The following is a 25,886-nucleotide window of genomic DNA, read 5'->3' as shown; positions in this document are numbered from 1 at the left end:
GCTTATGACACTCGTCCAGTGCATCCCGAAGAGGTGACTGAGCTGGGTGACTGCAGAGTCACTCTCCGACGTCGGTTCCTGCTCGCCGAGCACGTCTTGGCAGGTTCAGGTGTCCGGCTTTCCTTGCGAAACGCAGTCACCCCTATCTTTTTTTGTTACTGTCTCTTCTCTGCTCTTTTAACTCGCTATCTCCGGTCGAGATAGACTGTAATCACGTACGTACACAATGCGGGGATCACCCTGCGTGGATCTCGATCTCAACAGATCTCAACTTGCTCAAGTGGTCGTGCTCTCCACCTTACTGCCGTTTGCTGCGTTATATGTGGGAGCTGGGATCCACAAGATTTCGAACTTCGAGAGATAAGATACATAGATCGAGACTGGAATCTTCTTCAAAGCAATGCTCGTTTTGTCCTGCCGCGCGGTGAAGAGGAGATTTGTGTGCAAGATTCTGGCATGCCTGAAGTTTGGTGAACGAGAACTTATTTGTAAGTATTCCATGTGAATCCATCCTGATGCACCCCCGCGCGCGTCAGACTCAGGATGGTCAGGAGCCAACACCCAGTCTCCTCGACGAGCTCCATATGTTTCACCATGACCAGCCTTACAAAACTACAGTTCATGAATGATCTCTGTCTTTTAATGCTACACAACTCTGACTGTGATGTCATCGAAACCTATGTGAAGGGTATTTCGAGTGACCAAGTGATGAACTTCAAATCCTCAAGGAAAATGGTAGTCTGACCCACCGCCCTTGTTGTCTCGGCCTGTCTACGTATCACTGAGCTCTCCATTCGGCCCACTGCGGAGGTTCCGGTTGCCAATGAGTTCAGACCCAAGACGGTGGCTTACGACGCTGGTCGAGGCACTTGGTGAATAGTGGTTGATTGTTTGACGACGTAGGATCGATGCAATCTTGGAAGTCGAAATCAGGCTTCCTGTCAACACTACAGCAGTGGATTAGTAGGTTACAGTTGCCCTGGAGGCGTAGGGTGGAGGTCATGATGGCAAGGTTCCATCTATCAATTTCCATCTCGTTTTGCTCATCCACCGAGCCCACCCACCATCTTGACCATTATGTAGCCAAGTGCATATACAAACTTCGGTTGTCCTCTTCTGACCAGCTTAGATGTGCTCTAGTTTGAGAATTGTAGACATATTTAGAAAACCACAGTCTGGGGTCCTAGAAGGAATTTCAAACGACAACAACAGCTTTTCCTCTGGTCATTCGACAACGTCATCGACAGCAAGGATAAATCTCATCTTACTTATTTACCAACAAACCAAGCACCCCCGACGTTAAAGTTTCAAGACTTCCTCAGCTCACGGCAATCGATAAGCAACAACCCACTGGATCGATTATTACATACTCAGTTCGAGTTGACTAAATTGTAATACAAACTGTATTTTCTTCGCATCTCTTTCCCCTCAGTCCTTGGTTTTAACTTTTGTGATTGGAACGTTTAATTGTTGTGTTAGAGACTGACCGCCAGCTTGAATGCGCACCTTGACAGTTCAAACGATCCACACGACAGTTTAATAGTTGGCTATCCTCAACTATTTTGAGCTCTCTCAGCAGCTCTCAACACTTTTATTGTTTAGTGTCCTCAAACCAACACCAACCAAACAACCCCGTCTTTCTCAATTTGCGTCCTCGTTTCATACCCTCCACCTGGTCTAGCTCGTTTTCAGAAGAAAATATTAAGACGACACTGACAAAGGGTTCGGCAAACAAGTGGGTGGGTCATTATGCTTTTTTTGTTCCACTCCCTTTCAATTGCTTCGACAACAGTCGTGGACTCTTGATATGCGAGGAGGCAATACCGGCTTTTGGGGGATTTTCGCGCTCCTCCACGCCTGCCTTTGAATACGGCAACCCGCCTGTTGATATGAATCTCGCTTCAACTTCCTTGTTATCCATCTGAGGTGAACACCGGAGGTCTGAACCTCGGTGACGCTGCTCGCCAAGCCTCTCCACTGGTAAAGGGAAATATAGGCCATGAGACAATATCACTGAATTGAACTGAATTGAACCTTGATTCCTAGTTCAGGGTGTTTCCATCAGATCTCGGGTCTTCACACTCCTCACGCCTAGAAAGAGTGCTCTGAGTCTTCGAAAGGTTCTATCAACCTCATCAATTCCGCCAGAAGCACCGAAGTTCCGAACTTGACCTTGTTCAGTTGAGCAGCCTTGAAGCCTTGGTAAACGTTCCTTGTTCTCCCGTCCGCCCCAAACAGTTCTTTTCAATATATCATCATCCAAACCACTACGCCACCTAAGATTCAATTACTTTCCCATCATTCATCTAGTTCGTACATTGTCCTAGTAGTTCCGTCCCCTCGAAACTGTACAATTCACTAGCCATTGAATTCATCTTCCCTCGTCTCCCTAAAAGTGGGACAGTGGTGAATTTTTTTTCGATTTTTTTTGGCATCTTTTCTAGATCTCTCACCAGGTCGTGTACGTTTTGCCTGTATCCTCTCACACCTGTTTGTGTGTCGGGGTTTTTTTTCACCCTGTGTGTTCTTCCCTCGCTGTCATTTTGAGTTTTTTCCCCTCTTCGATCTCGAATTCAATTCAAACGGTCATCTGTCCCTTCTTTTTTTTTGACAAAACGAAGGCTTTTATCTTGCTGCCTTTTTCTCACTTCCAGCCTCATTCGCGGCCATGTGTATGAATTGTATTCGAAAATAAAACCCACTGCGTTCATTTGATAAATTTCTTCTTACTCGTTCCAATTCAAACCGTTCAGATTGGCTGACTTAAACCTTTCATTTTGGTGTTACTCTTTCCATTCAGTTCGTTCATCCATTTCACCCTATACAACATAAATTTTGTTTTCGACTTCTTGCAGTTCTTGCTCCACTCTACCCACCCGCTCAAAACCCTTATCTTATTAGTTATTTACATTGCAGTACAATTCCCCTAGTACTGTACTGGGACTGTATTATCTTTTCAAATATTTCAACACACAAGTCTTACGCACTAATTCAACCGCTCGTCCAATTCTCGTGAGTCTTGATCTCAATATTCCTCTGCTCTTGTGGCCTGCCTTCACTGGATTTAGCACTAGCTAGTTCATCCTTTCACTTCAAACAACTGGCCATCCCGGCCATCTTCAGTTCTTCTGTGTTTCTATACCATTGAACTTGTTGTTTTCTTGATCTTTATTGATCTGTGTCAAGCTTGATTTCATATCGTCGATCAGCTTCTCCTTTTTCTCATCATCAATTCAACACAATCTGCAAGCTGTTTCATCCCTTTCTCTTCATGTGGCCGTCACATCCTTCCGATCAATTAATATTATCTTAATTCATATTGATCTATTCGTGTAGAATCAACTGTGTTAACTGTTGTTTTCTCCCACTATCTAAGTTTCAACAACTAGTTGAACACAGATTCAAAACAGCTTATCAATTGCTATTGTCTATCCTTGCTCCTATTAAATTGAATTCTACTCAATCTACTCAACCAAACTACAATCCTACTTTTCTCATTTCCTAGGTGCGTTCTCGTCTGTCGTCGCGCGTCTCGTATCAGCAACGCTGTTCTTTTAATTTTCAAACATGGTAACCATCATCACACGCAAGGACACTGACTGGATTCAACCCTTGATGCTGCAGTGTTATCTCCGTCCTCCCTTGCGCCTCGTGCTTTCAACAAAACAACGTCCAATTCAACGTCATCGGCACTGTTCAAAACATCTCCGGGCAACGCAACAAAGGTCTCCAATACATAACCTTCGCTTCGATTCATGTCTGCATACATGATGGTCTCGCAACCCTCTCCGGCCCTTCCCCATACTCGTGAGGCCAATTTCTCTTGCGATTTCGTCTCAATATCTTTTTTCACAATTTGATGCGACACTCGTGCAATCGAACGGAAACTTGAAAGACTCAGTCTTTGTTCAAGTTTTGAACTATTTATTCGGCTATGCTTGGTCCGAACAACCGATTTAAGCAACAAACTGTTGTAATCAATTCAATCAATTATATAATTCTCCGAGGATTATTCATTGCACACATTTACATAATGCTTATTTGACTTCCCATTGGATCATCAGCGATCGAAATACTGACTCGGCTTTCTCATAATTTTCCAGTCCCCTTCATATCCTCACCTGATTCACCGAATGTGATTCCTAGCACAAATGCTAATCCTGCGGGTTGCGAATCAACTCCCGACACAACTCGATCACCATCGACTTACTTCCATTCATCAGAACCTCAGCAGAACCATCAGAACCACAATGCTGAATCATCTAATGAGCAGCTCTCGGACCCAGATAGCCAATGTCAGGACAGACCCCTCCTAGAGACAGAAGGCGTAGTTAGCTCAGAAGTAGGCGCGGTACCTGGAATTTTGCATCAAGATCTACATCCAGATGGTCAACCCAGGCGTCCGATGAACGCATTCATGTATGTCTTTCTCGACTTCTTGCTCCGCTCCTTGACTGATGGGATGTGATTCATTTCAGGATCTTTGCACGTCACCGACGGCCTGCCATCCAAGCTAAAGAACCCGGGTTGAAGACCGGCGAGATCTCCAAGCGCCTTAGTCATGACTGGAAAAACCTTCCTGACGAAGACAAATCTCACTACCTTGATCAGGCTAAGCTCCTGAAGGACGAATTTCATAATCGGTTAGTTTCCTGTAGCTGTCGGCTATCTGCATACGCGATCGCACTTACTGATTGCGTCGTCTTGCACACCTTTTTTGCTGTTTGATCTCTTATCTGTCGCTTGGTCCAAACTTGGGGTCATTCGCACACTTCATTCGTCATTCCTTCCTGGTCATTGCCCGCATCACAGATTCCCAGAGTATGTTTACAAACGCCGTCCTAACAACACCGGCAAACGTCGCTCAAGCACATCGCAGCAGCAAATACAGACCAAGTTCCCGTCTATGCATGGTGGTCCTCAGATGATGGCTCCCTCTGCCCCTGGCTCTATGGGTGGTCTTCCGCATCCTGCAGATATGCATCATCATCCACATCATCACCCTATGCATAACGACATGTATGGCCAGCCTGCCCCTCATCATCACCAGATGTCACATCCCCATCATCATTCGGTCCCCTCGCAGCCTTCGCGACCACCTTCCTCCATGAATCGACCTCCGTCTAAAGTGAATGGCTTTTACCCGTCTCCTAACCCCTCGTCTCCTCGGTATCACCAAATTGGACCACCCCCTCAACTCTCAAATGGCTCCCAGGCTGCACGCGTTCCGTCACTCTCTCATTATCCTACGGGTGCTGGCCCTCCTAGCGTGAACGGTCCCATTGCACACTTATCTCGTCCGCCTTCGCCACCATCAGGCCATTCTGGAAACGGCTTACCCTCCTACATGAGGCTACCCCAACCTATCGCTCATCAAAACCCATCTCAGTGTACGTGGTTTAACAACGATCAGTACGCTGGAGGCCCCCCAAGGCAAAACTCGGTTTCCGCTCCACTGAGCGCTGGCCGACAGTCATTCTACTATCCGTCTTGGCCGGCCAATGGAGGTGAAAACGGAACGCTACAGCCAGAACAAACAGGTCAAGATCCATCCGCAAATCACAGTCGGGCTGCCTCTTATTCGGGAGGTACGGGTCTGTATCAACCCCCTTCTCCCTCACCAGCCGACCGAGCACGCCAGCTCTCACTACCATCTCACACTCTCTCTGCTTCTACCGAACATAATTACGTCAAAACGGAGGGGACATATACTGGGGCAGGGATGACGTCCGAAACCACGACTGGATCACCTTATGGCTCCACTGCAACAAATGTTGCACCCATCAAACCAGATCCCCATCAGATGAACTCGGGCCCATCGCCAGGGTATCCAAATTACCCAGTCACTTCAGGCGCGAACGATTCAAGGTCGTACTCTACGTCATCCGCTCCTTCTCCCATAGCACCAGCCTTCACAACGACTGGTCCTCGCGCAATCTATCACCAAAATTCTACAGACGCAGGATCGTATGATCTTGGCAACCCTTCCCAACCTACTCCTCAAACCCAACCTACCTCATCTGTGGCTTATTAGGTCTAGCAGACCGCAAAATAAAAAGTTGATCACATCGCGGATCATTTTGTATGCTTGTAATTCACCATCCTTTTGTTATCTTATATACCATATATAACCAAAATCTGAAGATTTGAAGGAATACTACTTGGTTTGTTTGGGTGCTTGATCGTTGCTCTTGATTTGTGACTTAATTTTCGTCGGTTCCACCCCCTTCGCTCCTTCTCTCATACTTACTGTCTCACCCCAACCACAAGCAGATCAATGAAGAAGAACATTAAGGATTTAAAGTTTGAAAATTGAAAAGGACTGCGTTGGGTGTTGAGTTCATTTATTCGAAATTGTTGATTGTTTTCTTGATTCCAATTGTTTTCTTTTGATATCTCTTGCTCATTGTTAAAAAGTTTTCAAAGTTGAAAAGGTTGTGTGTGTCTTCTTGTCTTAATGTTCTTGAACTACCTAGGATTAAAATTGTCAACTTTCGGATCTGATTGTTTTCCTCTTGGTTTCTATTGTTCTTCCAAGCTTTACTGAGTCGTAATATCTATATATTCATTTATATATACATATATTTGTTCTCCATTCTCTTCTTTGTTATATAAGTTTTGTGTGCCTTGACTGATGCAGGTGGGAAAAAGAAAGAAGGACGCAAGTTATAGAGAATGATGGTACATAGTGGCTTTGTTCAGAAGGAAAAGGAATAAGAAATCTTTAAATTTCTATTTGATCCAATGTTGCCATGGTCTGTTGCTTGAGCTTCTGAGATTGTAGGAACCATAGTTGACCGATCGCACACTTGTAGTCCTTTGCTCTGCTCCTCATCCGGCAGTGTTCCTGCACTCCACCTTTTTGCTGAGCCACCAGGCTCGCTTGTCTCATGATATGGTCCCATAGTTCTTCATGTGAAGCAAGCTCTGACTGAGTTGTGCATCCCTGAGAATTGGCTTATTCTGATGGCTTATCCAAGACGAATAGGCTTCTCACCACTCTTCGTAATATTGCATCAAAGTAAGCAACTTTCAGTGTCACGTCCACATGTGATGCAAAAAGAAGGCAGAGAAGCAACAAGTTCCAATAGAACCACTTTAGATATCACCTTTTGTCAAATCACTTATATCTGTTTTCCTCGAGATTCCAAAGCTATTTAGCACCACAATTGACTTGGCAATCATAGAAGGAGACCACTATGTAGTCTTTGACTTAATGGCCTACGGACGCATGCAGAGTGTGCTACACACGACCTGAGACGAAAGGTGACCCGAGTGATGTGTGATGTGGCCTCGGCCCTCAATCGAGTTCTCAAATGTCCGGATAATGTGGGATATCAAGTTTTTGCCCTTTCTGCACTCTCCTCACCGAAGCTGAACCTGTATTGAGCGAAGACGAGGAGGGTCAAGGCCAAGAGGAAGTTTGCTGCTCAGGAGATTTGTTCAACCATTTGATTCCCTACGTTCACACCTTTCGTTTTGGCAACGTAGTTAGGATCAGATCAAGCATGATGTCGATACACTCATCTTCTAGAGAATAGTCGGTGGTAGGATCGCAAAACGGTCAAGATACGATTAGAAAGACAGAGAAGACTCACCATCGCATTCGAAGTCGAGTGGTGATATCATCAACCAGTCAATCTCAATCGTAACGCTCGATCAGCTTCACTCATACGCTGTTGTCTTTTTATCATACCTCGGTCGACTACTCTGGTCCAGTGCGCGTATCAAACCTACAGCAAGTATCAAGTGTGGGTGGGTGGGTGCTTGTGTGAACTTCAAGTAACGAACTTTGTCAGTTTATGTGGTTCAGAAAGGATTTGCTTTTGTGTTGATCCTGATAAATGATGAGGAAGACTTTGCAACGATCCTCAGCTGTTTCGTGGTCTACAATCCCCTTGACCTTTGTTCAATCCTCGTGATACCTCGAATAACCTTCCCATCTTGGCGAGACGAATGATATTTCAAAAGGTCCTTTTGGTATTGTGTACGGCATCAATCGATCATAACAAACAAACCAAAAAAGGTATGATCAGCGTCCCATTCATTCATTTTGTCTTTTTGGCCCTCTGCCCCCTCAGCAGTTTCACATTCAGCTTTGATGAGTTGGTGAGCGTGACCTTCCCGATGTTCTATGTAAATCTCAACTTGATCACAAAGCTCCGCTTGTCGTCTTATCTCAACAATTTACGATTGTACTCATCCAGGTTCATTTCATCCCTATAAAATGTCGCCCCTGCTCGACAGGTCATCTCAATCCAGATAACATTCATCAACATTACAATAATAATCTCTTTACATTAATCTTTTATTTTTCTTTGGGGCTGGTCCTCTTTTCGTGATATTATCAATCGTCGTGATTTTATCCTTGTTTCAATTTCATTTTTCCCTTTCGTTCATTTTGCTTCCACCTTATTCAGATATTGTTTAAAGATCTCGACCCTGACCTGTGGGACGTCTCTTATTCTTGAAAGGTCTCTCAGAAGGCGCACAACAGGATTCACATTGTGTCAAGCGTATCAGGGTGAAGGTGAGTTTTCCAGGATGATCAGTGTCTAGACGAACAGGTCGGGCATTCAAAGCTAATGGTGATTTTGGTTTTGTTTCACTCTAAGCTTAGGCAGTGGTATTCTTCAAAATTTGTTCATCTTGGTGCGCCCATCTCCACGAAGAATTTAATAGCTCCAACTTTTGGCTGACCACCCCACTCCGTAACAGTTTACTTACTGAGCCAGTTTCCCCCACCTTGCCTGTTTCTTTCAATTTTCATAATATTCGAGGCTTTCTTGTTGATCTCCGATCATAGCGCTTTACCCAGCATGTCACTGTAAGCATGTCGGATGGTGCCCAAGTCTAAATGAGTGTTTGGCTGACGATGCAATTCCTTGTTGCATTTTTTAGCGCATACCCCGCTCCGATATCCCCTATCGAGAGCCGATATCATCAGTCTACTTTCGATCCGCACTCCTTGCCAGCAACTCGTCCCAAGTTATCATCTGTATCTTTAACATCGTCTAGGGCGCCTCCTATCCGTTCATACAAAGAGCTTTTCAATACTGTTACTGCGAAAGGCGGTACAATGGGAAGCAGCAGGTCTGAGTGTAGGAATTACACCATACCACTCGATAGGTCCAATCAGCCTACTCAAGCCGAGGTACAATATCGACTGATTAAGTCATCTCGTCGATTGGTTGGTGGAAAGATGATATATGAAGAAACAGAAGCTGTTCAAAGGTTTACATATCCGGCTCGCAGTAATAAAAGGGCGGTTCGATTTGCATCAAGTCCTACTTCTTCGGTGTTTGAGATACCTAGTTCGAGGGAAGATTCTTCAATGACAAATGATTATGAAGGATATCATGATGGAAGTTATAAAAATACAAATCATCGAGAGCCTAGCACACCAACCGCGCTGATGTCGGGAACAAATCGAGGCCGTACCCGTCACGACTCTCTACCACGAATATCACAACCCCAGTATTCCTCTCACGCTCGACCGTCACCACTACCATTTCGACCTCATCCTGATGAACTTTATGCGGACGTGTGTTTGCCGTCAACAGTCTCAGGGAATTTGACATCCAGCTATGAAAGACATCGGAATCAGTCAGACGCCACTCAATGTCCATCTTCACAACGAGAACTACAACGAAAGCTCAGTACAAGTGGAATAGATCATAGTGATCACATGCGTACTGAAGCTGAGCGTCTCTCATCATGTCTTTTGCGTCGACCTGCTCCTCCACCTATGCCTCAACGTCCAACGACTGAATTCTTTCTCTTCTCAACAACTGGCTCTCTTCCTGGTTTCATGATCTTACGACAACTCGGTCGGATCAACAGTAGAGTGTTACCAGAAAAAATTGCACAAGAATGTATAAGAAAAGAATGTGAATCCGATGAAAGGATGAGTAGTACAAATGCAGTGATTTGGTTTAGATCTGAGATTATAGAAGGTACGATACCCAAAAAAGTTAGGGTGAGTGGAGTAGCAGTAGAAGTTTGTCCAGTAGCTCCAAAAGCAACGTTAATGCACGAGTTTTAGGATGGTATATCATTCCGGCTAAATTTTCAATTACACACACCTTAATTATCTCTTTCTTTTCCTGTTTTTGTCTTGGCGTTTGATTTCGGTGAATATTCTCATATATAATTTTAGAAGTGAAAGGATGAAAAGGGGAATGGGTTGACATGGCGTGTAGCTTTAGCATTGTGATCTTGTATTTGTTATGATATTGCGTCATTATTGTCATATAAGCATGTGTTGAATTAATGTTGATATTGTTGATTCTAAGGACCATGTGCAAGTTTTCATAAGAGCAAGACTTCTGTTTTCGAGTGAGAAGAGAAAAATGAACTCATCTTCACGATATTGGATTTTCATAAAGGTGTATATAAGTTTTGGAAATCAGTGAGAAATTTTTCAAGGCAAGCTTCTATGAAGTTGTGCCCCGGGCCTTCCACTACTCGACATGTTAGAACTTAGAACCCCTACCAAAGTTCAACTATGTACGTACAATATTTCTGGTCGGCTTCAGCCTTATAGCTCCTTTATGAGATCTAGGCCCTCAACCTCACCTTTTAATTGACTGTGAAGTTTGAAAGATATAGCTTTTCAATCCCAGTCGTTCCGGTGTCGTCATATCACACTTGTCGAGTAGATATACAGATACACAATTTCTTGAGATGCGTTTCAACATTGAACAAGGGTATCAAGATTCAAAGGCTCTGTCATTTCGATCGGCTTATTCAAAGACTTCCGGGTGCTGTTATGTGACACTTGTCAAGGTCAGAGATGAAAGTGACCCGCAATCGTTTGTGAGTCGTGTTAAACTGGCTGATAAAGTGTAATGAAAGTCGTCTTCAATCCTTATCTTTTCATTGGTTGATAGATGCACTACCTGATTTCATACATACCTCAGGACCAGTGTTGTAAATATATATAAGTCCCACACGTTGATAAAAAAGGCGAGGTCCTATGAGCAAACAGGTCAGAGTTTCTTATGGCACATATGGCAAGGAACGCAAGCGGTATCTACCGCATAATTCATCATAAGCTCTGGCGATGATGGCGGTTGCCAATACGTAAATGGTACATACCTTCTGAGTATTTATATAAGAAATCGCAGTCTGAAGCGATCGGCGCCGGAAAAAGTATACCTAATCATTGTCTCAAAACGTTGATGGACGGTCGGAAGCACCAGTCAAGCAATGCTTTAACTCGTAATGTTTCTTTCAAGTGTGAGATTGAATGGAGTGTTGTACTACTATAAGCTTGACTCACCACTACATAAGGAAGTCGTCCATCGGCTTAAGATTGGTCGTCCTCATCTGAACAACACAACATTCCTTGTGCACATTCTTTGTATCCACATTAAAAAAATCTCATGATGAACAGCTTCTCAACTACACTTCTTGCTATTGTTTTCATGACATCTCCCTTTTTGACCGGGGCGTTCAATTTTGCGGATAACTTTGAATTAACGAATCTTGATCATGCACATTGTGAGTCGCTATTGCAATGTCCGGGACCAGCGTTGTTGGTTCAGACTCATAGCTTGAATACTTTTTCTTTTAGCATGGTCGGCAGAGGAATTGAAGGACCCTGTTAGGAAGTTTTTTACAAGCTTCGATGACGACCGAGAAGAGGATTTAGTCAACCAGATGGATCCAAATGCCGAGTTCTACCATTACACAACGAAATTCTTGGTAGAAGGTAAGTAAAATTCCGCTGTAGTGTAACACCGCGGGAATAATTAAGTGTAAAACCTGATTGAGCAAAGTCGCGGTGTCCGGGTCCGCGACTTTCCTCAATTGCGGATCTTGTTTGCCATAGGTTTGCTATAGGTTTGCTAGCTTGCATCAAGCTGCCCTTGAGTTGTCCGCCTGAGCTGCAGTCTATGTTATGCATGTTTTTCCTTTCAATATCCTCAGACCACTCAAGATCATGTATGAGTCATGAGCTTTATCATGTATATGTTACAAGAGTCTAGACATATGGTACCTCCATTAGTCCATACTACAGCCTGAGTGGATGAATATGTAGAGGGCAGCTCAAGACAAGCTTGCAAACCTATGGCAAACCCATGGCAAACAAGATCCGTGATTGAAGGAAGTCGCGGACCCGGACACCGCGACTTTGCTCAATCTGGTTTCACACTTAATGATTCCTGCGGTGTAACAGTGTGGTAAATAGTTTTCTGACGTCAACTTCTCCTGGTGAAACAACTTCCGTAAGATCTTCCTATACTTTTGGAAATCCAGTTGAAAGGCCACAGATATCAAACAGAAATATACAAAAGTATGCTCCATAGTTGCATTTGTGTCTTGGCTAATCCACGATAAAGAAACTGATTACAGTGATTGACTTTTGCACTCATCTCCCTCATGCAAATACCTAAAAAAACATAATCTGTAGTGAGTCTCTCGCCAGACTCGACTGACAAGAAAGCTAAGATGGTAGTCTTTGGTAAAGTGAATACGAGTCTCTCGCCAGACTCGACTGACAAGAAGGCTAAGATGGCAGTCAATGGTAATGTGAATGAGATTATGCAGAGAGAATCAAGGAGCTTCAAGGTGTTCATGGATCTCATTCGAAACAACGGCGAAATCAAAATTAAGAGATTTGAGCGAGTTAGACTGTAGTGTGATATTCTTAGAAATATGTGAGCAGCATAAATCAGGAAATGATAGAGATTTGTAGAAGTCAAACCTGTCAGGGCTGCAGATATGAGTATTGATGTTCACAAAGAATGCATTGGGTGATGTTTACTTTTGTCCCCAGATTTAGAGTTGTATTGTTTGTTGAACATCTTTCCGAAGCAAAAAAACATTTTGTCAACTGTAGGAGGATTCTTGCTATTGTATTGACAAAGTAACCTATTACAAACCTTTTACACTACACCAAATCAATAATATACCATGGAGTTTAGAAAAGTCAAAATGTATAAAATTCTCAGCAATGCATGAGAGTTTGGAAAAATTTGAAAAAATTATGGTTGAATCAGCCTGTGATGTCCCATCATTTTGCATATTTTTTCAAATTTTTAAATTGATGTCATGGTGGCAATAATTTCTCAAAATTTCCCCCCCAATACACCTGAGATGTGCAGCGCAGCCCAGCTGCAACACCTTGTGGCTTTGCATATCCGGAACAATCCAAGGACATATCATCCAGTCCGTATGGCATTGTTTGGCCGGGTTTGGCCTCCCAGTTGATTCACCTACAAGCTATACCAACATGGGTACAGCTTTGGTTCCCACTAACCCTTCACCGCCTGCTCCACCCTTCATCAACACAATCCAATCCACTTTGAATCTCAAGCGCTGGACCACAACCAACTATTGGAACACCTATTGGCCTCCAATAGTTTGGTCAACCATTCAATCACCCACCAATTGCAGAAAGCCACCATATAATCAAACAATAAAACAATGTATGATTGTTTTAGGTGTCAGCTTAATACACAAGCTGAACACTGATTGAAAGAATGAGAGAACAATTCTAAGAAAGGGAATTGTTCAACAAAAACATTTATGAGTTTGATAAAGAGAAAAAGTACAAATGTGCGTTTGAGAGTGATCTTCATATGAACTCAGAAATCATGACGTCATATCATCTTACAAAGATTAATGATGTAAGCAAAAGAAAAAGAATATGCACATGATAAAAAGTACGTGTTGTGATTAGTAATCTCAATTCCCCCCCGTCTTTGCTACATCATTAAGTCCCAGCAATTCACAGAACTTCTTGTGCTTGATTGGCAATAATGCTTTAGTAAATACATCCGCTATCATATCATCAGCCGGTACGTACACCACCTTCAATTCCTTACTTCCTACAAGCTCCATTAACCAATGATATTTGATGTCTACATGTTTTGTCCTTGACTTAAATTTGTCATCCTTCAAAGTGCTATTGCTCCTTGATTGTTGAGTTTTAAAATAGGAATGTCTTGCTGAATGATTTCTAAATTATTTAACAAATGAGTAAACCACACTATATCTTGACCTCCTTCATATGCTGCTCAATATTCTGCTTCAGTCGTCAAAGTTGCTACATTCTCCTGCTTCTTACTTTTCCAATTCACTACACTTTCTCCCAACATCGTAACATAACCACCTGTTGACCTTCTTGTATAAGGACAAGCAGCAAAATCTGCATCAGCATACACTCTCAAATCCAAAGATCTTCCTCCTAAAGTTATCCCAACATTCCTTGTCCCACTTAGATACCTTAAAACCCTCTTGAAAGCTTGCCAATAAACAATAGATGGATTATTTAAGTGTTGCGACAATTGTGAAACTACAAAGGAAAGATCCGGACAAGTAGCATTGTTCAAGTACATCAACATTCCCACTGCATGCCTATAGTTCTCATCCAAATCATTGAATTCTTTCATTTCTGCTTCAGTTCCGGGTACTAAATAACTACCTGGAATCATAGGACAACCTACCGGCTTGGCTTCTAACATTCAATATTCTTCAAGTAAGTCATGGATGTACTGATTTTGTGTTAAAGTAATGGTTTTGTTGACTCTATCCCTTGTCACTTTCATGCCAAGAATATACTTGTAGTCAACGTCTTCATCCATCTGGAACTTTTCAGTGATTAGGTGTTTAAATCATGAAAAGTCATTGCTTGCAATTGTCATGTTGTCCACATGTACATGAACGATGCACTTCCAGGTTGGATCTTGAGAAATGAACAGACTTGGATCGGAAGAAGAAGAAATGAGAGAAATTGATTTAAAGAAGGCCTTGAGACAGTTGTACCATACTTTTGGTGCTTGTTTTCATCCGTACAGTGCTTGATTCAACTTCAATACAGAATTCTCTGTTGCTCCTTTGACATGCAATCCTTTTGGAATTTTCATGTAAATCACTTCCTCCAGCGTTCCATTCGAAAAGGCTGCCACAGCATCCATTTGATACACATCCAAGTTATCCACAGCTGCCATTGCATTCAAAGTTCTTGAGGTTGCTAGTCGTCCTGTTGAAGCAAAAGTTTTGTTATAGTCCTCTCCCTATTCCTGCAAAAAACCTTGAGCACATAATCTTGCTTTAAATTTAATAAGTTCTCCATCACCTCCCATTTCCATTTTAAACACCCAAGTTGGTCCTATTGCATTCTTCCCCTTTGGTAAATCTACCACATCCCATACCTTACGTCTATCCATGTTTGCCAGTTCATCATCAATGGCATTCCTCCAATCAAAATTGTTGTCAGATTTCAAAGCTTGTAAGTACGTTTTTGTATCCATGTCTACCTTAGCCACTTGCACAGTGATTCTCGAGTTTCTTAGATTGACACAGTTCTTGCTGAGAAATTCAGGTGTGATGGAGTCAAGCCGATTGTTGATGTTACTGGCCTCCATTGATAATTTGATCATAGCTTTTGCACACTTTCTCAGTTCACAGCGAGTTACTTGTCTTTGCGCAGAATGAAGTCGATGTCGCTTGATTTCTGGTGGTAAAATGTTAGCCACATCGATAGCACTGGAAATATCATGAGGTGCTGGTAATGCTGCCGGTTGCCAATCCCAAGAGTGTTTCAAAGGAGAAAATGGCAGTGGTGGCAACGGTCGTGGCAATAGACTGTTGGGCAATAGAGGAGCCGGTGGTGGTAGTTCTTCACGTAACACAAGCTGTCCTTCAGTTTCACCGTCTTCTGCTGATGAAGTTGGCGGTAACGGAGGTGGTGAGTGAGGTGGAGTTGTTGACGGAAAGATATTGCTAGATGAAGAAGGAAGATCATCATGACCAACAAACATCTCACCGAAGGAATTTCCAGAATCATTGTTTCTGTTGATACCAGGAAATGAGTTGACATTGAACACTACATCAGGTGAGTACACTGTCTTACCGTTATCAAACTTCACACAATAGTTCTTCATCCCAAGTTGATAGCCTAATAAGATACCTTGGGCTGAGGTGTCATCAAACTTCTTCCAAAAAGCCTTTGGAATCAAGACGTATGCTCTGCATCCAAAAGGTTTGAGTCATGAAACATCAAATTCCCTACGGTGCCACATCTCATACGGCGTTCAATTGTTGATTTTTGCCATAGGAGTGATGTTCTCCAGGAAAACAGCCGTTGCTACAGCTTCAGCCCAGAAAGAATGAGGTAAACCAGAATGTTTGAGAAGTGCTTGCGCTTTTTCAGTTGTTGTCCTGTTCCCATGCTCAGAAACCGGATTCTGTTGAGGAGTGTAGGGTGCACTTAGATAAGAAATGGTACCATCCTTCTCCAACAACTCACAAAAGTCTCTTGACATATATTATCCACCTTGGTTGTTTACTAAACTCACAATCTTCCGATTATGAAAAGTCTCAACCTCAGCGTGGAATTTGATAAAATATGACAATGTTTCTGCTTTTGATTTCAAAATGTATACATGTTTGTAATTTGTAAATGTGTCTGTGAGCTTAACTTAATACAGGCCTCCTCCTTCAGACACAGTTGAGATCTTCCCACTCAAATCGCTATGCACAACTTCAAGAGGAAAAGAGGGAGTTGGAAGGGAACTAGGATACAATAAACGATGGCCTTTTGACAGAGCACAATCGTCACAAAACCAATTCTCCGGAGGTTTGACTGCATACATAATTTGAAGGCGATTTACCTTTGTGTGACCTGATCCTCTGTGTAACACATTATAATCAGTGACAGTTGTCTTGTTGCATGTGATAGAAGTAGATGACGTGCCTATGATGATGTCTAACTCAATAACTCTGTTTCTGATTTGAACACAAAATCCTCCTGAACCTTCTTTAGTTAAGATGATGATACCCTGGTCATGAAATACGTTATATCCATCATTCAGTAAACACCCCATACTGATCAAGGGATTACCTAAATTAGGACCATGATAAGCTGGTAGGATGATGTCGTCGCCAAGAGAGTTGCACACGATATTGCCTTTCCCGGCAATGTGGATGATACTCCCATCCGCAAGTGAAACATCAGACACAGAAGCAACATAGTTTTGAAATAAATTGATATTTGCAACCATGTGATTGGAACAGGCACTGTCCAATAAGACAATTCCATCAGAAGTTGATGGTCAACAAGATAAAGCAGTGGTTTCAACCATGTTGTCCAAGTAATTTACTTTTAAGACAGCCGTAGTCGCACGATTTTGAGAAAGATTTGCCGGTTGTAAGTTAGGAAACGCTACCCAACACTTCTCTGGAAGATGTCCTTGAACCACTGGATTGTGACGTCCATTGGTGCAGGTAGGATATGGAAAACATTGCCCAGCAGGAAGAGTAGGATGATTGACAGCAGCAGTGGTTGATAATGTGATGGAGGAGTTGTCATTGCAATGACGTTTGTTATACTCAACCAGATAAGAATCAAGAATCGTTAACACAGCCTTGGTTTTTAAAGGACGTTTGGTGTTGAGTATGGCCAGAGTAGTCTCCATAGAATTGGGAAGCTTTGCGACGATGTGTTCTCCAATACATTCTTGAATTTCATCAGAAAAGTTAACACCAACAGAACACATGACAGCCAACGCAAGGCGATTTGCTTTGATATATTGATCAAGTGATTCATGAACAATTTGAAAGAAAGCATTGTATGCTCGTCCTTGACTAGCTGAAGTGGTTGATTCAAACTTCTCCTCCATGAGAGTCCAAATTTCCAAAGGCAATTGAGTGAAACCTTCAGATTCAACCAAGATTCAATACTGTTGAGTCATGTGACTATAGGTGACACCCGCAGCCTTTTGTTGCCGAATGACATATGCTTTGTACAGAACCTTTTGATCAAGAAGCATTGGTAAGGGTGGTTGAGGTACTGTAGTAGCCGGAGGATCAATGAATTCATCCAAGGTGTACGACATAAGTGCTCCGATAATGTCACCTTTCCACTCAGGATAGTTATCATCATTGAGCTTGACAATGCAAAGTTTTGAATCAGAACTCATGATGAAGAACAATTTGATGATTGCAGAGTGAAAAGATGTTGTGATGGTTTGAAAATTCAATCAGTCAGGATTTTTGGTGTGATACCAAAAAAAAATGAGTTTTTTGGTGGTGATATGTGATGATGTGATGTGTATTGTGATTTGATGATGTAGGTTTAACTATTCAGCTGAAGAGCTGGGCCCATAACCAATCAAACGATAAAACAATCTATGATTGTTTTAGGTGTCAGCTTAATACACAAGCTGAAAACTGATCAAAAGAAAGAGAGAACAATTACCTATGATTGTTTTAGGTGTCAGCTTAATACACAAGCTGAAAAGTGATCAAAAGAATGAGAGAACAATTCTAAGAAAGGGAATTGTTTGACAAAAACATTTATGAGTTTGATTTCCTATCAGCTAAACTCAAAAGCAACTTGTAAGAGTTTGATGCAGATTTGATAATCTACGCAATTTAGAGTAGTATGACTCGACACCTGGACAGGCAGGTGGATAGATGAGCTCTAAATGAACTCGACGAAGATAGTAAGCGGATTAGGGATCACACTCTTACCTGCACACAAGCAGGAGAAAAAGGGAAAAAGATCTGAGTTTCTCGTTCCTAACAATCATGTATATTCCAGCACAATAGTAGAAGACTAATAGAAAGAAAGAAAGATAAAATAGACAAAAAGAATGGCCAATTTACCTGGACGGACAGGTGGATAGATGAGCTCTAAATGAACTCGACAAAGATAGTAAGTGGATTAGGGATCACGCTCTTACCTGCACACAAGCAGGAGAAAAAGGGAAAAAGACTATTGACGTAGAGTGAGCTCAGTCCAGGAGAGAAAAGACAACTGAGTGAGTGAAAGCTACGTACTCTGAGTTTCTCATTCCCAACGGTGAGAAACAACTCAGAGATTGAGAGAGAGCAAGTATATAAGAGCCACAAGAGAAAAATTTGAAACAAACAAAGAAAAAACTTTTCACAACTAATCTGAGCAAAAGCGGTCAAGTGAATGGTAAGCAGAAACACAACTACATCTGATCCCAAAAGAGAAATGATTGAACAACATTCACACCCTGATCCGTCTCGACTCTTCTTCTTCTGACTCAAAGGAAATTTATCACACTGACATTTAACTACAGACCCCCACTACTCGATTCCATCCTGAAACCACTTCCTGTCATCACTTCCTAGGCACACGCGCTATGGACTTGACTTTGAACACACCTTTTTACCACAACACAACTTACACCTATGATTGTTTTAGGCGTCAGCTTAATACACAAGCTGAACACTGATCAAAAGAATGAGAGAACAATCTAAGAAAGGGAATTGTTCAACAAAAACATTTATGAGTTCAATAAAGAGAAAAAGTATAAATGTGCGTTTGAGAGTGATCTTTATATGAACTCAGAAATCATGACGTCATATCATCTTACAAAGATTAATGATTTAAAAACATGACACTTACCAAATGGTGTTTGAGGTAGCTCTCAAAATACTTGCGGACGTTGCTGCCCTCTTGGCATTCAACTGCCAACACCCACCTCAAAAAACTTCTGGGAGGAGCGAGTATTGTTTACTGCCCCAACTGCTTGGGATCCGGCTGGTATGTTGCCCAAGTCTAGCCCTGCCATACTGCCTCCCTAGATAAGGCTCCTGGATGGAACACTCATCTGAACATTTTCAAGGTATCACAATGTGAGTCATCAATATCAGTCTTGAGGAAGTGGAAATGCAAACAAGATGAAAAAACTAACCTAAGAAAACAAGCATGTTGGGGGCTAGCGCTCCCACAGTGTAAAAACTTAGCACACTTAGAGGGACTCTGATTTGGGTGAACCGTTGGAGCCTTCTTGAGTGTCATGTTCAGACAATCCTTGAGGTCACTCAAGATGGTTTGTAATGAGACCCACTTTCTGGTGCGTCAATATACGGTGTAGCGGTACTTGTCCAAGTAACAAGCTGGATTGGCGTTCAATAGCTCCAAAATAAAGTCACAGTCCTTGTCGGTCAAGGCAGTATTTTGTCCAAGTGCTTGATATTCTTCAGGGTTACAAACAACTGATTTGGTTTGTAGATACAAAGCTTTCCATCTCGATATGGTGTGGGAAGTGACTGGGGATTTCAACAGGCCCCAAACTTGGTCAATGCTTTTGCCCTTGCGGAGGTACTGGATTGCCAGTACCTTGATACCAGCATTGTATTTGCAAGGTCGGTATTGCATGTCTAGATTGTCCACAAATGAGTTCAGAGATATCAAAGAATGAGGGGAGATGACAAGGGTGGAGACAAACTGTGGCAGAAGAGCTACCTGGGGTGCAACCTGCAGGTTGGGTGTGAAATTTGTCTTTCTGACCAAATCAATTGAGCGTGGGATCAGTGGTCAGGGGCTGATATGTTTTGGGTTTGAGCAAATCTGTGATGCAGTACCAGCTGTTCTGTGCTGCGCATCTCAGCTGTATTGGGGGGGGGGAAATATCAAGAGATTATTGCCACCATGACATTAATTTCTTGAATAGCTGTACAGCCGTTCTCAAAATTTGTGTCATGGTGCAATTTTTTTCATTGTTTTCCTGCAGATACAGTCAATACAGGCCTGTATGGCCGCTGTGAAAACCGGACCTGTGATGACTAGGTTAACCTGTACCAATACCCTGGAAGGAATCTATTGCCTCCCATCCACCCTGTAAGACCTGCGGTCATTACACAACCACACATTATTACTCTTAACAATTAACACTTAGACTTAAGCTCAGCCTCTTATAGTTGTTTTCATTTCTCATTCTTGTACTGGTTCTTCAGAGATATTGGGACTGATCTTGTGCCCTCTGTCCTTCGGAACCAGGTATAGTTATTTCATCTTTATATTTCTCTCTCTATCTTTAGCCTTGATATTCCTTAGGGATATTGGGACTGATCTCGTGCCCTCTATCCTTCAGAACCAGGCTGTGTTCTCGTTGGTTTAGCAATTTAAGATCGGATCTCTTGGGTTCTAGAAACCTCTGCTGCGCCTCACAGCGTCCCGTCCAAAGTGTCTAGTGAAGGTTCAAACGTGAACCTTACACTTTTTTTTTCTCAAACCCATACCAAGATTAAAATTGATCGACTCAACCAAAAACTTTACCTAAAATCAATCAATTCAATCAAAACCTAAAACACCCCTTATTCATTCAAATCTTTTCAACACTTCAATTTTAAATGCGCCACGATTGTATTAAACTTATTATACATTGTGGACACTAATTTCTCAATTCTCTCACCACTACCCCACACTGATTGGCGTGCATGAATACACAACAATTGTCTCAAACTACTCAGAAAGGCCTGCCAGTACTTTTGCCAGACCCTGAAGCCATCATCCAAGCAAACCGCTGTGAACAACGACTTTCCAGACCCAACGCTACTACCACCAGACAAGTCGCAGCAAAAGGTCCACCAACAGCCACACCATCTTGAAATCGTACAGACTTTGTACCGCCAGCTACACCGGGACCTATTTGCAGTGAACCGACCACATTACCGCCTCTGCCAGCATTACAGAAATCATCCCCTTTATCTTCCTTGCCTCCATCTCCTACACAAAACGCGACATCTAGTAAACCCTTTCCAACAATGACAGACCAATTGACTGGACCGAGCAACCCTAGCTTGGACCTTATGAAGGCGATCATTCACAGCCCCCATCTACTAGGCTCTGGAAGTCCAGAGCCTACCACTGACTCCATGAAAGATTCATGAAAGATTCAAAAAGATTTCAAAATGACTTCAACATAATATCATATGGGGCCATTTGCCTGTCTGACCACCAAAATTCCAATGTAGTCATATGATGTCATAAATCTGTACACACCTGCTCCTACATTCATAGATCAAGAATATATAGTGTATTAAACTTTATCATGTAAATTGACTGAGTTACTGGGGTTTGAAAAAATAATAACGGATAAAAATACTATTTTTGTATTATACCTAAGACTTGGATCTGGAATATCTTCAATCTTTGTCAATATACATATACATTAAATTTGATAATATTTTCCGCACTATGTTTCTCCACATTCATGTTTGCTACAGCCTTTGTCTATGGGTAGTATTTTTATATGTAATTGTGGATTATATACAGAAGTTGGATTTTCTGAAGTTCTTTGACCTTGAGGCAAATTGTGATGAATTGTAGGGCCCAAATTAGGCACAAATAGACTGATATTCATGTAAACAATCAATTCCAAAAGTTTCTGCCATCAATTTATTCATATCCTTCCTAGAATCAACAAATCAGGTAAAGATTGGACTGCTCATGTAGAACTCACAATTACATATAGAAATATGCCTTTTGGACAAAGGCTGAAAGAATAAAAATTGTAGAAACATGTATTGTACAGTGGAATATAAAATTTACCTTATATGTATATTGATAAAGATTTAGGATATCCAAGATTCCAGTCTTATGTATAGTACAAAAATAAATATTTTTTATCCACATTTTTTTTCAAACCTCAATAACCCAGTCAATTTACATGATAAAGTTTAATAGACTATAAATTCTTGATCTGTGAAAACAGGAGCAGGTGTGTACAGATTTATGACATCATATGATATTATGTTGAAGTCATTTTGAAATCTTTCTGAATCTTTCATGAATCTTTCATGAAGCTGTGGTAATCTCTGGCCTGCCAGAGCCTTGTAGCTGGGGGCTGTGATTGAATACAGATTGCTACCAATTGCCGTATGGAACAATTTGAGGACTATATGGCGTGGATCTCTAAAGAATCCGCTGAGAACACTGCTGCACCAGAGGAGCCTAAGCCAGATGGCAGTGTCAATTTAACAAAATTTCACACGTCTGACAACCCTGTCTATAAGGGTCCTTATCATGAAACCAAGCCTTTTCTTCTGTGGTACTCTTCCCTGAAGACTTTCTTTTGCACCAAAGGTGTTATGCTGGACAAAGATTGAATTACATTGGTCGGGAACTTCTTAGAAGAACCAAATTCTCATGCCTTCTACGAGGGAGGCTTTGAGAAATTTATCAAAGGTACCTGGAAGGATTTTCTCAATCAATTCTTTGCTTCTTGCTTGCCGGGTGACTGAAAGGATTGATTATATGAAAAGGCACAACATCTCAAGATGTCCCAATACTAGGACTTCATTACTTACAGTACTCGTGCCCAGAGCCTCCAGATTTTGATCAACTTCCACACCATTACACTAGATGATCATCCACTTGCTAAATTTGTAGAGTACGGAATGCTTGAAGAGCTGAAGACAGCCGTGAAACTATGGGGATTCTCTAAATTTGCTAAAGATTTTGCCTATCATGATTTAAAAACTCAGTGCAAGAATCTCTACGCCTCATTAGTCGCCTCTCACAACGCCGGAACCAATCCGACACAGATGTTGGTATCGGATTGGTTTGGTGTCGCCAACCCAACACCAAAAATCGGATTTTCACATATGGGTTCACCCAACCCGATATGGGAAGTGGGGTTCTTCCATATCGGGTATTGCCCACACGATATCAGGCATGAACCAATATGAGATAGCTTCATGTCGCTATCTCATGCCTATAATGAATTGATTCCTGAATCCTGCATCGACCTGCGTTCAACTTCCACCCACCACTGGCACCAACAATCATTGGTTGACTTCAGCCTCAAAGCTAAACACTGTGGACAATCTTTCAAGTCAACTCACGATGCCCCTCGAGTGGCTTGGCCACCTGTCGCCTGATCTGACTCACATGTTGTCATCCGATTTCTCATTCTCATTCTTAGATCACTCTCAGATTTGAATCAGATGGTGGCTCAAGTCTGAGTTCCAAAAGGTCAGGGGTTTATTTATTCTACTACATAATATCCTTGCTCCAACGTTTGTGCTTTGGTTGCTTCCCTTCTAGTACTATGACATCCACAAATCATTGTTATTGATCTCCCTCAAGTCAAACCTGACTCGCACCATGGCATCCACACACCCCACCCAATCAGAACCATCATCTCAGCCTATCTTAAACAATGACGGTGAATCTAGATCCATCACCGTTACAAATCCCAGTACGCAGAAACGCAAACAAAGATGTTCGACCCAAACCGGAACGCAGAAGAAACGCAGAGCAGTGCCACTGCCAGTATGTTACACTTATTCTCTTCCATTTTTTATTTTTATGTTTTGCTTATTACTTTTATTGCTATACCATACAAAACTAGAAATCAAAACAGGATTATGTTCCGGATGGTCTGGATGTTGACCGGGACTCCGACATAGAGATTACCGGAGAAACACAACCTGTACATAAACCTGAGGCGCGCACTGAACGCATACGAGAGCTCCTCAAGTATTATGAAGATCCAATCGAATGCCCAGAAGAAGTAAGTGCTTGCCTCCTACATCAATTGTTCACTAGTTGATTTACATTGGTTGTTTTGGAAATGTGATTGATCAGAGAGGCAGTGGGATATTGCAATATTACAGATGCCGGTTTTGTACCAAATTGTTTGCCAAACCGCCAAATACTTATCCGACTCTTTACGACCACCGCGATGGAGCCAAAACTCGACCAGTCTGCTTGAAACGAAATGTGGCTATCAAGCAAGGATTGAAGCTCGATAAAACTTGGTCGGAGCAACAGAAGGCTAAAAAGGAACAGAGCAACAATTTAGATCGATTTATTGTGAAGCAACCTTTTGGTGTGAAGAACCTCAATCTAATGCTTGTCATCTGGGTTCTTCGCCACGCTCTTCCGTGGGCCCGGTTTGAAGACCCTATTCTTCGTGCGGCCTTGTGGTTTTCCAACCCACTAGCCACTGTCTACTCCTTGACCTGGGCTGCCGCAGCAGCCCAGCGCTTGTACTTGGGACTACAAATGAATGTGATCCGTACCATCATAGTAAGTTTATTTCTTTTGGGGGGTTTCTGACTCATTCTTATCTTTGTTTCTAACGCCATCATACCACAGGATAATGATAGCGCTTTCTGTCTTATGCACGACGGGTGGACAACAAAAGGACGACGACATGCATTCATTGGAGCCAGTGTGTTGTACATTGATCATAACTGGAAGTATCAGATCTGACATCTCACCCTCAAGCTGGTGACATGGAACCATTATGGGGTTCTACTTGCTTGTCCTCAGGGTCGGTTTCTTGTTTGTCATGGCCTACACAAGAAAATAAGTAGTTTTCTCTTTTGTTGAATTTATCAATCGTTTTTGTCTTGTTAATGTCATAGTAAGTACATACATGAGGCTAACATAATGATTTATGTTTTTGGATTTTATCCACATGCTTGCGCAGACAACTGATTCAGGCGCTAACAACAATACTATGGCGGTTGAAATGTCACGTATCTTTGGAGAAGGTGAGAATCCTGTTGAGTGGGATGCGAAGGCCAACCATGTGCGGTGTTATGCACACAAGCTGGCGCTGGTAGTCAAAGCAGGCTTGAGGAGCATCGAGATTGATCCTGGCCATACCAAACCAACCACGACTCCTGGACGTGATATTCCGGCTCCATCTCTGGCACTCGATGAATTGGCCAACTTTACTGATGACCCTAACAACAACAAACCAGTCGACTATCTTGAAGATGGAGAAGATATCGGTGGGGATCGTGATGGTGACACCGACTCCAAGTGCGAAGAGGACAGCACCTCCCGATTACCGCCTGTGGTGACTAGTAGATGGAAACCTGACTTAGTTGTACAGGGAGTCAAGAAAGTAGGTTTTTTTAATCTAACCAATTGTAATTGCTGCTGGCTGATCCACCATCTCATTTCCAGGTTGATCTATTTGCACGTCTTGTTTGTTCAAGTGCGGCACTACGAGCACTCTTCAAAGCACGGTGAGACGGGCAAGGTTCAATAACAGCTGGGTATGGAATACGTTGGAACGCAGCTGTCCAGTCTCGTCAAAAGGTCTGCGACACGCAAGAGGTACGTTTAAATTCATCTCATCTGTCATGAAACT

The 25,886-nt window shown here is 42.3% G+C and overlaps 3 protein-coding genes across 3 annotated transcripts; all 3 read left to right on the top strand.

Annotated features, from left to right (window-relative positions):
- Positions 1-1,612: 1,612 nt before the first annotated feature.
- MELLADRAFT_114973 (uncharacterized protein) lies at positions 1,613-6,034 on the top strand (the record flags this gene model as incomplete). The annotated part of the gene is made up of 8 exons (XM_007403805.1): positions 1,613-1,739; positions 2,052-2,202; positions 2,445-2,519; positions 2,801-3,012; positions 3,625-3,807; positions 4,104-4,419; positions 4,479-4,643; positions 4,813-6,034. 4 exons carry the CDS (start codon positions 3,756-3,758, stop codon positions 6,032-6,034), a joined length of 1,755 nt encoding a protein of 584 aa, XP_007403867.1.
- A 2,785-nt stretch (positions 6,035-8,819) lies between these two features.
- MELLADRAFT_58793 (uncharacterized protein) lies at positions 8,820-10,851 on the top strand (the record flags this gene model as incomplete). Its single annotated transcript, XM_007403806.1, has 4 exons — positions 8,820-8,827; positions 8,902-9,979; positions 10,480-10,509; positions 10,612-10,851. The coding sequence occupies 4 exons, from the start codon at positions 8,820-8,822 to the stop codon at positions 10,849-10,851; spliced, it is 1,356 nt and encodes a 451-aa protein (XP_007403868.1).
- A 539-nt stretch (positions 10,852-11,390) lies between these two features.
- Positions 11,391-12,645, top strand: MELLADRAFT_124126 (uncharacterized protein; the record flags this gene model as incomplete). The annotated part of the gene is made up of 4 exons (XM_007403807.1): positions 11,391-11,505; positions 11,579-11,716; positions 12,239-12,301; positions 12,419-12,645. 4 exons carry the CDS (start codon positions 11,391-11,393, stop codon positions 12,643-12,645), a joined length of 543 nt encoding a protein of 180 aa, XP_007403869.1.
- Between the last annotated feature and the right edge of the window lie 13,241 nt (positions 12,646-25,886).

The sequence above is a fragment of the Melampsora larici-populina genome (genome assembly GCF_000204055.1).
Source record: "Melampsora larici-populina 98AG31 unplaced genomic scaffold MELLAscaffold_1, whole genome shotgun sequence".
NCBI lineage: Eukaryota > Fungi > Basidiomycota > Pucciniomycetes > Pucciniales > Melampsoraceae > Melampsora > Melampsora laricis-populina.
The sequence above is the reverse complement of the archived record's forward strand: the minus strand, read 5'-3'. Positions and strand labels throughout refer to the sequence as shown.